The sequence below is a fragment of the Megalops cyprinoides genome, chromosome 11 (assembly GCF_013368585.1).
Source record: "Megalops cyprinoides isolate fMegCyp1 chromosome 11, fMegCyp1.pri, whole genome shotgun sequence".
In the NCBI taxonomy this organism is placed as follows: Eukaryota; Metazoa; Chordata; class Actinopteri; order Elopiformes; family Megalopidae; genus Megalops; species Megalops cyprinoides.
In genome coordinates this window covers 22,507,647-22,524,386 of record NC_050593.1, presented here as the reverse complement: position 1 = coordinate 22,524,386, position 16,740 = coordinate 22,507,647, and the positions used below count along the sequence as shown (strand labels likewise).

At 44.4% G+C, this 16,740-nt stretch overlaps 1 protein-coding gene across 5 annotated transcripts in view; it reads left to right on the top strand.

The window, feature by feature from the left end:
• dgkh (diacylglycerol kinase, eta) overlaps nucleotides 1–16,740 on the top strand; it is a 56,395-nt gene that overhangs the window by 16,214 nt on the left and 23,441 nt on the right. For 3 of the 5 annotated variants that reach the window (XM_036540031.1, XM_036540034.1, XM_036540032.1), the window contains 5 exons: nucleotides 1,052–1,162; nucleotides 1,606–1,761; nucleotides 4,040–4,120; nucleotides 13,123–13,227; nucleotides 14,846–14,978. In XM_036540031.1, coding sequence (XP_036395924.1) covers nucleotides 1,052–1,162; nucleotides 1,606–1,761; nucleotides 4,040–4,120; nucleotides 13,123–13,227; nucleotides 14,846–14,978 — 586 coding nt within the window. The remainder of the gene's footprint in view (nucleotides 1–1,051; nucleotides 1,163–1,605; nucleotides 1,762–4,039; nucleotides 4,121–13,122; nucleotides 13,228–14,845; nucleotides 14,979–16,740) is intronic. The other 2 variants (XM_036540035.1, XM_036540033.1) reach the window with 1 other exon arrangement.

Genomic DNA, 16,740 nt, shown 5'->3' with positions numbered 1-16,740 from the left:
CTTGTCTGCCATTTACCTTGTCTCTCTTCTCCCAAGCATGAAATTGTCGTTGGAGCACGCTTGATCTTGGCAGAGCTTCCTGTAGATAAACACAGAGGCATGGCCAGCCCAAAGAACTGAGGCATTTCTACCTCACTATCTGTGTTTCATTTTGATACATGTGTAATATAATGTATATACTCACATGTGCAAGTTTCGTGTGTAGAATAATTAATATTGCACATGCAATGACAAGGTGGTTTTGTAAACCATCTGTCTGCATACATGTGTTTTTATATGTAATCTTACTTTACACTAGACACCAGTCTTGTCACCAGAACATTGTAGGTTCTGATTCCACAGGTATCAGCCACATCTTTCCTCAGTACAGTTGGCACTATGAAGAGAGATCTGACCCTTTGAGACCTCCAGGCTGGCAGAGGAAAACCACTCAATTTAACCTGAGAGGGAAAAAAAGTGCCTGGAAATGACATCTGCTTTTTCAAAGGGAGCAACAAGTGTGACATTTACCAGCATTGTCATCACAACATGGTGCTGCGAAGCTGATTAGAACACAGTCCTACTTCCTCTTTTCTGACACGCTCCTTTATTTATTACCCAGTAATTAAATCAATCTTACTGTTGGATGACACACTTCATTTATTACCACAATCAGTTGCAATGAGCTATGGGGATTTTTGCTGAATAGTGGTGTGTCTGCTACTGGTTCATTTATCACAGTGGCAAAATTTTGATGGATCATATGAAACATGTTATTCAGGCCCCCATGCATGCACACACGCACACACACACACACACACAGACACACACACAGAGCTCTGAGTGAAACATGTTAATGTAACTGTATATTGATGTATCTCAATTAATATATGTTCAAAAATGTACATTAAATAAATGTGTATTGAATGTTAAAATGCATGTGATGTTAATCCTTTAGTGACTTCACTGTGTTTCTGATGACCAAGTGGCGTTACTGAATGCATCTATTTCTTTATCTGAGGCATATCTGCATTTTTATTCAGATAGTTGTTTTTTTTTTGTTTCTTTACAGACAAGTATAAAGGAGGGATTACTACTGAAACAGACCAGCTCTTTCCAGCGCTGGAAGAAGCGTTATTTTAAACTGAGGGGGAGAACACTCTACTACGCCAAGGATGCCAAGGTAGGCCTACACCTCAGAATGACCTGCCCACAGAAGGCACGGCTATGCTGTTAGCCACATTAGCCATCTGATGAGCTTGTGACTCTTCTGCCTACTCGCTTCTGCTGTTGGCCACATGAAGGTACTCCTAACACTCCTAACAGAGCCCCTCAGCCTTTGGGATGTCAAAAACAACATTCAACACCACAATACAGCCAGAGTACAGTGTGCGCTCTGCTTAATGTGAAGACCACCGACAGAAAACTGTACAGCACTGAGGGAATAGCTGGCGGTCAGTAATGTGCTTCGGGAGTGTTCCCTGACTCTACGCCTCCAGACATGCCCCTCCAGTTAAAGGGAGGGTCAGTGTGAGCTCAGAGGGGGGGGGGGGGCAAATGACCGCTGGCTCTCGGGGGTGTATTCCAGCAGCGCTTTGGACCTAACGTGTGGTTGCCCTGTCGTAGGCGGGCGGCGTGCTGGCCCGTTGGCAGGAGCGGGCATACCGGGTGTCCCGGAGCCGGGTGTGCTGGAGGGTGCTGTCCGTGTGCTGGACGGGGCCCCGCCGCGCCCCCCCGCCCCTAGGCACCAGCGGCTCGGAGGAAGGTTTGGTGGCAGTTCGGGTCAGCAGCATTGGCCTCGTTTACGAGAGTTGGACCCCTCCCCCCACCCCCACCCCTGACTGAAGCTGTTATGGCTGGCCTCCTGTGCATCCGCTTGTTCCCTCCGTTCACAGCTGGCATTACCCGGCACGCCTGTTCTCTACCGCTCCTCATCGGGCCGGAGTGCTCGGGAATGAGGGAGAACACAGCAGTGCTGCAATACGCCCCCGGTGATGCCATTCATTGCAGTCCAGCCCCATACCCGTCAGTCCATACTCGCACTCACGGCTGTCCCCCAATGCGAACCCCTGCGGGGGCGAAGGGGGTCGCCGTGGTTTCAAGCTCTGTCTGTCATTGTCATCGTAAGGAAGGACTTACACTCATTTTCTGAAATGGAAGCCTTGCCCCAGCTGTGGAGGCTCCCTCATGAAGACGCAAGAATGAAGCACTCAGTGTCTTAGCGCTCATCTCTGCTCTCTACATACTGTCTGACCAGCCTGCTTCATTTATCAACATTTTCCCAGTCCGGTTTCCAAGTTAAGGTTCCAAATTCAGTCTCCACGTAGTCGCTGTAAAGCCACAATAGAATAGCAGTGGGATATGCAGCTTTTTTCTTGGAATGCCACAATACTGTCAATTTCCTGGGTCTCAGAAAGGCAGAATGTTACTATCTTGCGTGCATGGTCACCTGCATTCATTTAGCCTAATAAGTGATCCAATTATGTAATTAAGGGTTTGGACAGAACAAAAAGACTGCCACTCTAGGACCAGGGATTCCTGCCTTGTTAGAGGTAGAACAATAATCTAGAAAAATGCCTTTGTCTACAAATCAGTCCCACAAATGAAAAAACCTTTTACTGATGCACATTTTTTTTAAAGTGCCCTTACCACTTCTGTGCTTTGTTCACAAGATTTTTCCGATTAGCAGCTGCATGCTAAAATTCAGTCACTGAAGAGAGGCTTTCAAAAAAATTATAATTTGAAATTTGTTAATCATTGCTTATTGTTATTTAATTGTCAAATAACAAACCTGTGACAGAGACAAGGAGTGGTGTGGCACTGCCAGGACCCCACAAGCAGACGAATGGGTGACGTCATGCCAGGCTGACAGTGCTCAGCGCAGCTGAGGGCACTGTTTGTGTTGGCACGGTACCCACATTCCTTCAGATCTCCCTTGCTGAGAGCACTGGAGAGCCTGATCCCCCACAGGCCTCTCTACCTCCTGTGCCAAAGCTGAAGATCACAGATAATAAGGGCATTACGCTTAGGGTCTACCGATTCATAACCTCCTTTCCAGTGAACCCCAAGATATAGAAGAATGTGCTTTGATACTGAATGGCTTCAGTTCCAATTCTTCTGTGCCCAATAAATTTCCAGAGGATTTCTAGAGAAAACACAATACATTTTTAAAAAGTCTGTGTTATTTCCTCTTTGTGAGACTGCTGTTCCTCATTTGTTTGCCAAAAGAACTGTTATAGTGATATTTTTGAGATGTTCCTGGAAACCAGCTGTGGGTGCATTGAGACATGCTCCTAAGTATGATTGTCATGAAGTGGTGTATTTTTGAGCTAGATTTCACTGTCACTGAAAGATAGGTTGGCCACATGTCACATGCACAGATTTAAAAAGTTGCCTCTACGCAAGGATGCTCCACACATGTCATGCATTTGTAGGAATGTGCAGAATGTGAATTTTAATCCTCGGTGATAAAAATGTGTTAATATGTTTAGTGTAGGTGGTGAATAACTCTGCCCCTTGAGAGCTGAAATCCAATAGGTTTAATGAAACCTTTTCAAATCTTCAACTTCTCAGAAACATGGACAAGAGCTGAAGTCATCCGGTCAAACAATTAAAGAGCTTGATAAAGCAAATGAAGCAGAATGAATATGACATACCCTCCAGCCCTCCAGGGTCACAGTTTTACACTCTTCCTTTAATGCTAGCCCAATCCATTCATTTCAGCATAAAATGTCAGTGGACCATTCTAACATGGCACTTGCCGTATGTTGCAGCTATAGATAAGTGTAAGAGTTGCATGCAGTCTGATACTTGTATTTGCAATAGGAAGACAAGCACCCACTATGTGTGCCTTACCCTGGCTAAGATAAAGACCTTATGTTTAATTACATCTGTCATGGTTTGAAAGAGCAAGGAGGGATTTATCTGGTTAGCAGAACCCCATTATTGACCTCTCTTTAATGCTGTAGTTAGTGATGCTGTGGTCATAGGTCATGTTATTTCATTGCCACGATTGCCCCTGTTCACCATACCACCCTGTTGTCTCCCCTGCTATTCACAGTCTCTCATTTTTGATGAAGTGGATCTGTCAGATGCCAGTGTCGCCGAATCGAGCACCAAGAATGTCAACAACAGCTTCACGGTAGGCAGCCATTTTGATAAATTACTTCAGTGCCTCAGAACAAGTAAACGAGACCAGCTGTGCAATTCACAGCTACAGAGTGCGCTGGATTTTGGACAGCGTACATTTGTTTTTACATACAAATCCATGTAAACACACTGCAGCAATAGCCATAATGATTGTTGATTTAAATGAAAATCAAAGAGGATCAAGGGGATCACAAACTGCCTGCTGGGAAGAGTGTAAAGGGAAAGCCCTGGGGAAACTTTTTTCATGGTTGTCAACTTGTTGATCGATAGATTTCTGAGCCAGTACTGAAAACATATGCTTAGAAACATTTACAGAACATGATGTTCCCCAACACTGAAAAATAATTTGATGGTCATTTCCGTAAACTGGTAATTTGGCAAAATGAAAGGAAGTATGAGTCAGTAACGTTTTCGTAACTTATCTTTTTGTCAGTTCATCAGATGAACTGTTAGCATGAGAACATCCTTAATTTAGGAAGTAGGTTTGAGGTGTTAGGGAAATGCAGAGTGTGGCTCTCGCCACAAAGCCACCCACGATATCCATGATAAAACAGTTCAGAAGACATCTGGAGGAGAGCATTATACAGATCTTCTTTATTATGGGGTTTCCAAGACACTTAGAAAGTCTAAGTGTAACAGTAATTACAGACCACTCTCCCTGCTGAATATACACTTCACAGCAATACATCTGCACTGATTAATGAATAGTATTCTCTGCCAGTGGTTCTATTGTTAGACTGTAATGTAAAAACATGCTTGCAGGGCTCTCTCGTGTGAAGGCATGTTGCTGATGATACTCAGTATAGTAAAATGGAGCTTCAGCAATACTGGGAAGCCCTGAAAAGTGACACCCAGTATACAGAATTAATACATTCTGACTGAACGAGACTGATTCAAAGTCAAAGCAAGCCTTATCTTTTGAAAATTACATTTAATTTAGCCCTCTTCATAATTACAGACTGGTGGTAAATATGTTTGATATCGATCAGTATTAATTAAACTGATTCATTTATTTTCATCTCATTCTGCTGATCAGTTTGTGGAAATTTATAAGTGTTGTGTAATCCATATACCTGACCAATCAGCAGCCTCACAGCAGAGAGCAGGCTCTGTGCATTTTCGTGCATGTGTGTGCATGTATGCTGGGTAAAAAGGGAATTGTCATCTGAAATTGAAATAGACAAGAGGCAGCAAGAGCGGGCATGCCGTTCTAAAAACAGCAGCGAGCTCCCGAGGCCTGGCTATAAAAAGACATGGAAGTGAAGCAAGAAACCTCCAAGGAGCATCATGACTTATATATAGCAGTTGTCCCTCTCACGTCAAAGAGAGCGTGTCTTGGATAATGCTTGCTGCCTCTGGGTGATGCTGAGAACTGCGTGTGTGTGTGTGTGTGTGTGTGTGTGTGTGTGCATTTCTTGTTTGAGCATACATGCATGTATGTTTGTATATGTATATGTGTACTCCAGAAGAATTTTACATCAAAAGCATGATCATCTAAAGACATGCTTTCATTGTTTACTAAGGTCTGTATCTGTGTTTATTTTTATCCATCTTAAAATAAGCATATTTACATATTAATTAGTGCACAGAGTAGAATATCTGCTTCTCAGCTCATGGGTGTACACTCTATTGTGGGTGAGAACATCAAAAGAGATCCTGTTTTGAGAACACAGTCTGTATGGTGCTAATATCATAAAACTCTACACAGATCCTTGTGACAGTAAGCACCATGCCACTGTCGAAAAGTGGTATGGAAAAGGCAAAAGCAATTGCTCCCCCTGCTAGCACATTTAAATCTTAGTAATGGAGGCCACAGACTGCACTAAATGAGGTTGACCCTGTCTGACACAATAAAGAACAATGTTGAACCCCTTGACTTTAACATTTAATAGCAGGATCTCTAAAAAAATCAGCATCTTTTAGTTGAGAGACATGCTTATAATGCACACATATGACGCATGCTGTTCTAAGGAGAACAAGCATGTTCTTGCATGTGCACTTGTGTGCAGGCATGTATATGCTAGTGCGCATTCATGCGAGCATGTGTATGTGCGTGTAAGATGGAGGGGCAGCGGCTCTTTTGAATAACAGGGGAATCCTCTGAGTGATGTCACACAGGAGATGGAGCTGTGCCAAAGAGAAATGGAGGAGAGGGAAAGAGGGCAGAGAGAGGGGGAGAGAAAGAGAAGAGTGACAGGGGCAGGGAGAAAGGAAACAGGGGGAGAAAAGGAAGGCTTAAAGCAGGAGTCCACACTGTCTTCTTACTGTAGAGGTATGTCAGCTTAACCTGGCCAGCCTTACAGGGACATATGTAATGCCTTTGTCTCCTAAGCAGTTCTTTTAAAAACCTTTTTCAGCTTTAGTGGTGATGGTCTTGTTAAGATGTGTGGATGAATCTTCTGAATGATCTGGATAGTCTGAGTGAGTATGTGTGTGTTTGTGTGTGCAGTAAGTGAGTGTCTGTGTGCATGTGTGCGAGTGCGCATATGCACACATGCTGGAGTGCTGTGAGGAGACTGCATAGTGTTCCTTGTATGTATGTATGAGTATGTGCATACTGGAGTGTGTGCTGCAGTGCTGTTAGGAGGCTACATGGTGCTTCATGTATGTATAAATGTATTTATGTATGAGTGTGTCCATGCTGGAGTGTGTGCGGGAGTGCTGTGAGGAGGCTGCATGTTGCTCCATGTGACTCGGTGTATCTGAGGTTTGGGCAGAGCGGGAGGGAGAGGCCCCACTTCACCCAATGGCGGATTAGGAGACATGGACAGAGGCAGTACAGTAGGAGAGATCTGATAAGCGCACTGCGGAGGAATTCAGAAATCACAGCTATGAATATTTCATACCAGCACGCTCGCTCTATGAAAAGGGGGGGTGTGCGTGTAGGTAGTGCTGTTTCTGAGACTGGCTGGGAGTACCAACGGGGTGGCTGTCTGTTTGTATATTATTAATGAGCTTTTTTGTCCTTGCGATGTGTTAACCTTCCCACACGAGGGTTTGGGAGAACGGGGCGGAATCTCGGATGAAGAGCTCGGTGGTGTGCCATGCGGTACACGTGAGACAGCAGCCGTACACTACTGGAACTTCTGTTTGTTTTCTCTTAGAAACGTGACTTCATCATTGCTTCAGCCTTTATCTTTGCTGTGACTTAACCCTCTCAGGTACTTGTCCGCATCTTTGTGGTATGAATGTGGCTGCTTTTGTGAAACAGTATATAGATACATGTCATTGGGACGTACTGTTTGTAATGTTAGATTAGGGAAATTTCCCTACCATCCTGATCATTGACACTGTGGGAGAGGTGTAAGGAGGGGGTTAAACTTTTGCCTGAGATATAGAGTAGTGTCAGTATACTGTGCTTTTTTGGAGAACTGGATGCATTCTGTTCTTCTTGTTAAAGTGTGAGCCATTTATCATATGTAGGCAAGTGTGAGAGACTCTGCTTGTGAAAGCAAGATGTTTTTCAGTATGTGTGTAAATGTGTTTGTGTGCACATGAGCACATTTGTATGTGTGAATTTGCATATTTGTGTATTTGTGTGTGCCTTTGTGTGTCTGCATGTATGTGTGTGTGTGTGTGTGTGTGTGTGTGTGTGTGTGTGTGTGTGTATGTGTAAATGTTCCAGTGAGAAGAAAGCGTGCATAGTGCTGTTGTTTATCTCTTTGTGTATGTATGTGCATGCTTCTGTGTGTGCTTGCATGTGTGTGTGTTCTTCTGTGTGTGAGTGTGTTTGTGTGGACATGCATGTGAGTGACCGTGTGCATGAGTGGGTGTGCGCTTGCATTTCTGCATTTGTCTGTTTGTATGGGTTTGTGTGTGCATTTGGCAGTGTACATTTCAGTGTGCATTTGTGTGTGTTTGTATGTATTTGTATGGGGGTGTCCACGTGTGTATATAGCCTATATACGGCCATTTGCTGTTGGGAAAATGTGAAGGTGTGCGTGCTGCTTATGTGTATGAGCAAAGTCTTAATTATGATAAACACCTCAGAAATGATGGCTACCATTCTGTGATGTTATTCTCTCAGTGTTTTCAGTTTTAATTTGTTAGTGCAAGATTGTTATTTTCATGAACTGTATGGTGAATGAATTCAAATGGAAATGCTTGGTGTTCCTAATTAGACAATCCTTCGTCAAGCATGGCGAATCAACCCTCTGATGCAATGCCTTTGAGCGTAACACAGTGTTCTTGCCTGTGTGCTTTTGGTGAAGATTTTGGGGAAGTTGATTTGGTCTTTCAGAGGTAGCTAATTACGGTCCTCCAGTGGCCACATCAGATGAAGCACAGACTGTGCTGTGAATGTTTTAGGCTGCTGTGTAATGTGCAGCTGTGAGGTAATATTTTAAGCAAAGTCAGGTCGCCTGATAGTGTTAATTCAGTGTCTAAGATGGAGATAAATAGCTCACAGGACAAAATGTAATTTGTCAAATAACCCTGAGCGACGGGAGTCTGTTACACAATCATCAGTCACGAATCGGGGCTGTTTCTCTCCTCCCTGTAGCTCGGCAGAAAGAGCTGCGATTGATTCAGAGGCACCCCCCACCCCACTCAACAGCATGAGATGGGGGACGAATGCATTACAGTTCGCCACTGCCAGTAGTAGAGACTGACTGAGCCTTCATCAGAAACCTCTCAAGTAGCTGATCACAAAGTATAGCTAAAATCTAATGCATGGGAGATGAAGGCATATTATTGCCTCTGATGTGTAAGCAGTGCCACAGGTGCACAGATGCAGTTTGCAAATTGCAGTTATAATGTGGTATTGCAGCGTTTTTTTTTGTTTTTTTTTTCATGGGACAGCACTGTGATGCAGGTCCACAGAGGTCCACTCATGAACTTAGATCTGGCTATACTTGCCTGTTCTTCCCACATACATGTAGGTGTCCCCAGAAAACCCTGATTTCCTCAACACAACAGGCTGTCTTTTTTAATTGGCATCATTAAATCATGTACTCTGTGTGTGTATGTGCACGTGTCTGTGTGTGTGTGTGTGTGTGTGTGTGTGTGTTTCGGTGTACAACCATGTGTGTGTGAGCACTGAGACAAATATCAAATGGTGTGACGTTCAGTTTGTGATCCGCAGAGCTTCTTTGTGTTGCTTTCTATTGTTGATATAACAATTGTGGATGCTTGCTGAATAAGAGTTTCATATTATAAATGTAAGCCATGTAAAGTAGGCATTGTTAGAAAGTGGTTTGTCTAAACAGCATCACCAGGACTGTGCTCATCCACTGAAGCAGTATCAATGTCTCAATCTTCAGTGTTACCCACACCTTAAGTGTCATTCAGCCACTGTAACAGACCTTGATTGCATTTCTGGCTTAAGATTGAGCTGCCTGAAAGAACACCTGAATAAATTAATTTTAAAAAAGAACATAAATATTAACGAAAATTACACCTCTTTGTTGTGCCTTGTGGAAATTCCTATTGTGAGAGGCGCTATGCAAGAATAAATTTTATTTACTTGATCAATGAGGTATGCACCGCACACACATAAGCTTCTGCAATTCCTTGGTCTGGTGATTTGGAATCCTATCATTAAAATGAACCAAAATCCTCAAATTTTACAAAATTAGCAAAAATGATGCAGGATTATTGGGTCACAATAGGCAGATAGACTCTTAACCGTTCCACCTTTGTCTTATTGTATGAGATGATGCTGCACACCAAATCATACCTCTTGTTTGGGGGGTGGCTACTGACTATTTTAGGTTGTGTGAGGTCATAGCAGAGTCCCTGGACACCAGTCAGTCTCATGCAGTGCACTCCTCTTGCAGAGACATCCTCTGGATCAATCAGCTATCCTCATCTACAGTGGGGGGATCATGATAACCTCTCCACTCTGAAAATCACTCCACCCGCACACCGCTGTGTCAGAGCCCGTCGAAAAGGGCACCCCTTTTCCCAGGACTGGACCAAACTCACAAGAGCCCCGGCCTCCATTACCTTTAGTGTGCCTCCTTATAATTAACTTTGGTGTTTTAGTGAACATGTATGTTGCCCCCGAAAAATAGGGATAACACAGAGCCGTGGTGTCTTTGAAAAGCATATTTGAAAATCCTTTTACCGTAAGTGGCTGGGATGGAGAATGCGGGAGTTACGTAATGCTGGCGGTCGAATGCTAATGTGATTACTGAAGAAATTGCATCACGCAGGAGATGAAAATCGATGGGAGATTTTCTGCTAGTTTCTAAAGCAGCCCTGCTGAAGCTCTGACTGTAATGAAAGGGGGATTCATCTGAAAGTCCACTCACTGTACAGTGCATTGTGAGTGTATTCCATCTCAAAGACTAATATTAAGAGTTTTGCCTCCAATGAATCTTACTAGTGAGGTGTGTTGAACCAGACTGTGAGCCTTTGTCTAACCAGGTAAGTTAAGTGAGATTACATTCTTTTTACGAAAAAAAACACTGGGCCAGCTTGGACATTTACTAGTCTGTGAGTTAGCCTGGTCTGACAGTGTTGCTCATTTAACTTGAATGGATACACTTATGTTCTGTTGTGCTGAAAGTCACCCTGGATAAGAGCATCTACTAAATACATGTAATGTAATTTACAGGACCTCTGAAAAAATTTGTGGATAATAACAGTCAGAAGTGTTAGATACCATTTCAGATACCAGTTGGTGCAGATATACACGTCCTTTGACAGTTAATCCCTAATCTTATATGGACCTCTTTTCATTTTCTGAGCAGTTAAAAAGGAGCTGAACTTTTAAATGGCATTGCCACGTAGCTTCGTGACTATCTGGTATGTCAGACAGGTCCATGGAAGTACTGTGGGCATCTCAAGCCCTTGGGAAGTCAAGTAACGTGTAAACAACAGCTGCAGAGCTGATTGGACAGCAAACAGGAACGCACCCCTTCTGCAGAAGATGTCTCACTCCCCCAGGGGCTGATGGTTCACCTCACAGGAATTCATTAAGCACGAGAGCCTTGGTCATATTGAAAATTATTGTGTAATGTGGGACCATTTGCTCACAAATTGCACTTCCAAGGGAATATAAAGTGGAACCGTTTTATCATCTACAGGTCCCTCTGTGCCATGCTACATTGGTGATGGATTACTACTGTTGGGCAGCACCATTATCTTATGAAATAGGATTCCAAATAAGGTATCTCACAGGCTGGTACTTAAGAAGGGTGGGTGAACAGCTGTGTGGAGCAGAAAGCTTTTTTATTTGCCCTGCAACAGTATTGATGCCCAGAAGCATCTCTGCACAAACAGAGAAAATTATCTTTTTAAAAAAGAATTGTCTGATGGCCAGGGGCCAGTGTTCTGACAGCTCTTTTTACTCTCCCTGTCCATGCGATGCGATACTAATCCTCTGGTCTAATGACTGAGCCCAGAAATGGCCTAACAAGACGCGTCCACACAGCCAACTTAACGAGCCCGCCTGCGTCTGATATCCACACATCATAGCACGCAAGGCTAGGGGGCTTTAAATGTGACTCCCTGGCATTTGGACGCGGCTTACCGCCGGAGGAACGGCACACAGAGTTATGGGGTGAATTCTGCACCGATAAAAACTGGCATGGAGCTGAGTGTCAAGCCAGCTTTTCCCTGATGCCCTAGGAGGCACAAATAAGTGTGGAGGCGCCCACTGGCACACGCATGTGACCCACTCTGTTCCCTGGCTGCTTTAATCCCCCTTTAACTCCCCTGTCTCGTACCAAGGCTCTCTCTCCGCAGGGGCCAATCACACAACAATGCTGAATATTTCTCTGGAAGTTGCACAGAGCGCGTACAGGTGACTGAATCACGCAAGGCTGTGTGAAATGGCGCTACAGCTGGCGGCGCCTTGCGGTTCTCAGTTTACAGCAGCAGTTGTTGGCTGTCCCAAACCGGTCTAAGGTGGGAACTGAGAGCCACATGCTGTAATGCATACTGGTTTTCGTGTGCGCACGTATGTACCACGTATGATTAAGAACATCTTTTACAGCTGGCCAGTCGTATCACTTAGCTCCATTAATTAATTAATTAATTAATTCATCAATTTTCAGTAGTCTCACAAAGCAGAGATAATGTTTAACGTGTAAGCATGAAGGACAGTTTCAGCTGAACCCTGACTTGATGCTAAAATCTGTTTTAATGCTTTCTTCCCAGTTACGTTGTCAGAGTGGTGTCAAGGAATCTTGCAACAGTCCGTAACTGTTGTGACTCCGTCGATCGTATCGTTGATGAAATCCACAAAAAACATCATATTGAAAGACGTGGCAATGAGAGTGTATGTGTGGATGGAAGTGACAGGTTTAGGTGCAGCAAGACTTGACAGTTTTCCAATGCCAGTTTATGTTACAGATTTGTGTGCAGTGCAATGATGAACAAAAAATCCTTGAGAAAATCTCCAATCTTCAGTTATGAGCTGATCAACACAAAAACACCAGCAGCTACCCATTCCTCTCACAAAGGATTTAAAACAGGTGCTACTGCGATGGCAAGTCCAAACCAGAGCTGGAATAACATCTCATCAAAGCTATTAAGAGCTGTCCGCTAGCACCTACAGGGAGGTCAGGACCTGGGTGAAGGGCATTACACTGCAGGGCTATAGGTAGGTTGGTAAATGAAGGTAACGCCTTGAGCTGCTATGCAGACCCCTGCCTTAGCACCATGTCGGCTGTACACACTGCCAGCTGCATAAGGGGGTCCTCACTGCTGAGGTGGGAAAGAAGGCAAATCAAAATTGAAGATGGACTGATCAATAAATAATGAAAGCATTAAAATCAGGGGCAGTCCGCTGGGACGGTTTTCAGTGCAGGCGGTCTTTGTTATGAAACAGGCTTTTAGCATTTTCCCAGGCGCTCTGCCCGTCAGACTGGATCTCACTCAAGCTGGGGTTGGGGAGGAGGAGGAGGAGGAGGAGGAGGGAGGGAGGATGGTGGGGGGTGGTGTTGTCCTGGCTCCCGCCTTAAAGAAGGAACACATTTTCAGCTGCTCAGTGCAGCGGCTGGTGTCAGGGGCGAGAGCCACTCACCCGGGCGAATCTCTCTCCAGGTAATTACTCCCTTCCGAAGACTTATCCTCTGCGCCGAGAACAGAAAGGAGATGGAGGACTGGATCAGCTCCCTAAAGTCTGTTCAGTCCAGAGAGCATTACGAGGTAAGGGGGACTGCCACTTCTCTCAGCGTCTTCCTCACAGAGCACAAGTCGACAAGTTCCATCCCGCTTGTGTAGGTGCCCCCGCGGACGCAGCGGTTGGCACCGCATGCATGTTCCCACTCAGGCAGGAGGAGGACAGAAAAATGACTGACACCCCTCGGTGTAACTTACTGTAGTTGCATGCCAAATGTGACATGTGGTCGTCTCTGCTGTTCTTTGGTTTCACTGTTGGATTCATTAGAAGTTTCTAAACCTCCTCTTTATACAGCCTCTAATATGTGGTTCCTTTGAGCTGCGTGTTATATCTCCAGCGGGCGCTAAGCCTGATGCCGTCTTCATGCATGGGAATCCTACTGCGGAGAGCCTGCCTTTATCCCCAGCATAGATTTTTTAGAGCCATGTTTTCCCCCTCCTGTGTCTGTGAGCGTGGTGGAGTGTGGTGCGCGCAGCAGCTGGGGAGAGTGCAGTGGGAAGGCTACTTCGGGGGATTGCGGATCGTTATGGAAAAAGGAGATATATGTGCTGTTGTGGAAGCAGCTCACCGTTGGCTGCTAATGGGGGAAGCAAAAAAAGAGCCGCCGCCGCGCTGGTGTCATTAAATCTGAATGTCTGTGGCTATAATGACCAATAAAATGGAGGTGATTTAAATTGCCGCTCGCGGTAAGCTTAACGGTCTCTGCTGTTGACGGTATTAAGGGTAAAACTCATTGTCAGCTGTAACTGCTACCAACCCCCCACCCCAACCCCCCAGCCTCCTTCAAGATGTTCAATACCAGTTGGTGTGATTGACAGCTAAATAAGATTAGGAAGATTCCCTTTCCCCCGGTCCACTGCCGCAGCCATCCCTCAGATCCAGAACAGAGATAGCACCGGTCGCTCCCTACATCATGGGAAAATGGACAGCCAGGTGTATTTGATGGAGAGGCTTTCCAGGGTAATCGATAAGGTTTACCCCTTTCATGTGACATTAGAGCCCGTTCCACAGGGCAGTGCCGCAGTCACGACTGTGAGACTAAAGGGTTGATGCCAACTGAGAATGATGCGCTTTATCCTTAACTTTGAGTAATTCATTTAAGCAAGCACCTTCTGTTTTATGCTACAGTTGCTCAAAGATCAAAATAAATGTGACAACATTAACCTTGTTTAAATGAATCAGTCCAAGTTAAGGACCAGCAGCAAAGTGCTAGGATTAATCAGCCTTCTTGGTTTTAATCAGCTTGAAGCGGGTGCTGTCTTCAGCTCCTTATCTTGGGATGGTGTAATGTGTGTGACAAAAGAGACAGAAGCCGCCCACTTCCCTAATGATTTTTTTTAATTTCATTTGTTTTATTGTATCTATAGTAACAGGTTGCATGTTGGACGTTGCATGCGGTGTGAGTTTTGCGTGTGTGTGTGTGTGTGTGCGTGTGCGTGTGTGTGTATGTATGCGTCCGTGCGTGTATGTGTTTATGTGTGTGTGTGTGTGTGTATGCATTTGTGCGTGCGTGTGTGCGTGCGTGTGTGTGCGCGTGCTTGTAAATGCATGTTGAAGAAAAGCTATTAGCTCTGTAAAGTGCTCTTTTAGGGCTTGGAGTCTTATCCTGGTGCTGCCAATCTGTCTTAACTTCTCCTTTGCTAGACGGCACAGTTTAATGTGGAACATTTCTCAGGGATGCACAACTGGTATGCCTGCTCCCACGCCCGCCCCACCTTCTGCAACGTCTGCCGGGACAGCCTCTCCGGCGTCACCTCCCACGGCCTCTCCTGCGAAGGTAGGGGCTCATCTCCTCCTCTGGTTCAGTCCCTGACGCCGTCTCCGACTGGCTGACAGTAGGCTTACGGTGTTACATGCTCTTTGCATTCTCTGTCATTCCTGAGGGATATATTTTTCAATTAGCTCTTGGCTGGAAAGGCTATGTGGTGCAGTATTCTGGCTGAGGTGTGCATGAGGTTTTGGAAGTAAAGGTATTGCACACTGGAGGGTTTAAGCAATAAATGCCCCAGATGTATTTTTGTAAGCTGTTTTCTGAAAGCCTAATATAGTCTACCATTACTGGTGAAAAACAGTGGACCTGTACTGTAAAGGGTCTTATAGTAATGGGGCCGAACACAATCCAGATCAATATGTGTTCTGTGAGCACCCAGACAAACCACCACTTTTAGACATGGAGAAAATGCACTTTCAAGAGTAGTATGCAGGTTTAAGCACCTGCTCTAAAAATAACACCCATGGATCATGCATTATGCATACTAATGTGCTGAAATCATGTGGAAAGATAGTGCTAATTAGTGAGATGAAATATGCAGATGGCACTCATTAAATCCGGCTCACTGCAAGTGGTACGTGAAACCAGGAAGTAAATATAGCAAGTTCTGAATAAAAAAATCACGAATCTCTGCTTCTTTTCTTGGAAGTGATGTCCTTTAGTTTTGTCCCATTCATTAGGGAAAAGAGTAGTAATGATCTTTTTGATATGGTTGCTTTCACCTGAAATGGAAAAAATAGTGACCCATGAATATTAAATTTGAATGGTGTACTTCTGAGTGAACTGAGATCTATTTCTTCATTAGTTTGAAAATACACTGAATATACTTGCGGACCAACATAGTGGAGTGAGAATCAACTCAAAATATTTGCATTTCCTTTTATTAAAAAAAAAAAAAAAACGCTTGCCTCTATGCTTACTTCTCTGGTTACCTATATTTTCCATAAATGTTTGATTATGTGCTAAACGTTGTATGCTGTTATATGCTCTGTGCGTATAACAGAGAATACTTTTGCTAAAATGCTTTTCCTAGAGGAAGGTGAATTCAATTGCTACCTAGTTTTAGACAGTTTCAGTTTGCCTTGTATTGCATGACGATTTAAAAATGAGTTCCTGAAAACAAGATGACTGTAGTTCCTCCCTCTCTAGCAATCACCAGCATTTCGCAATGGTTCTCCGTATCTTTCATGCCAGAGCCATTGCCTCAGACACAACAGGACAGCGACTCTTTTCAGATGCGCAACATGTTTGTTGTCTTTTACTGCTTTTGGCAACACTTTCAACTCCTGACCTCTGTGATGGAGTCGTCTGAGTTAGAGCTGCCTCAAGCCCACCTTCCTCCTGGGTGCTAATTATACATTTCCACAAAAAAAGGGATTTTACTGCTCCTCATTTTATCTGCACCGCCTGCTGTATTTATCGTCTTGGAAATTGCATCGCAGTGTCTTCCCGTGCTTTGAACATTTTAATGTCCTTTCTGTAGGAGCTAAATCTTTGTGTTGTAAAGTTTGAGCTTTTTCTGTTTTCTTGAAAGCTTTTGTTGTAGTGGTGTGTTTTGTGGAAAGAAAACCTCTGGGGTTGTGTCTTTGGGCCTTTACTTCTCTGCAAGAAGGCAGCTTCTTCTCTTTTTTCCCCCCCTCACACATCCCCATATCGCGAGGGCTCAGGTTTATAGATGAAGCATCGGTGGAAGCGATACTGAGGAAGGCCCAGTCTTTAATGGGTGAGAATGGAGAAAGTTGAGGGGCTGAGAGTGATAAGTGCTGCT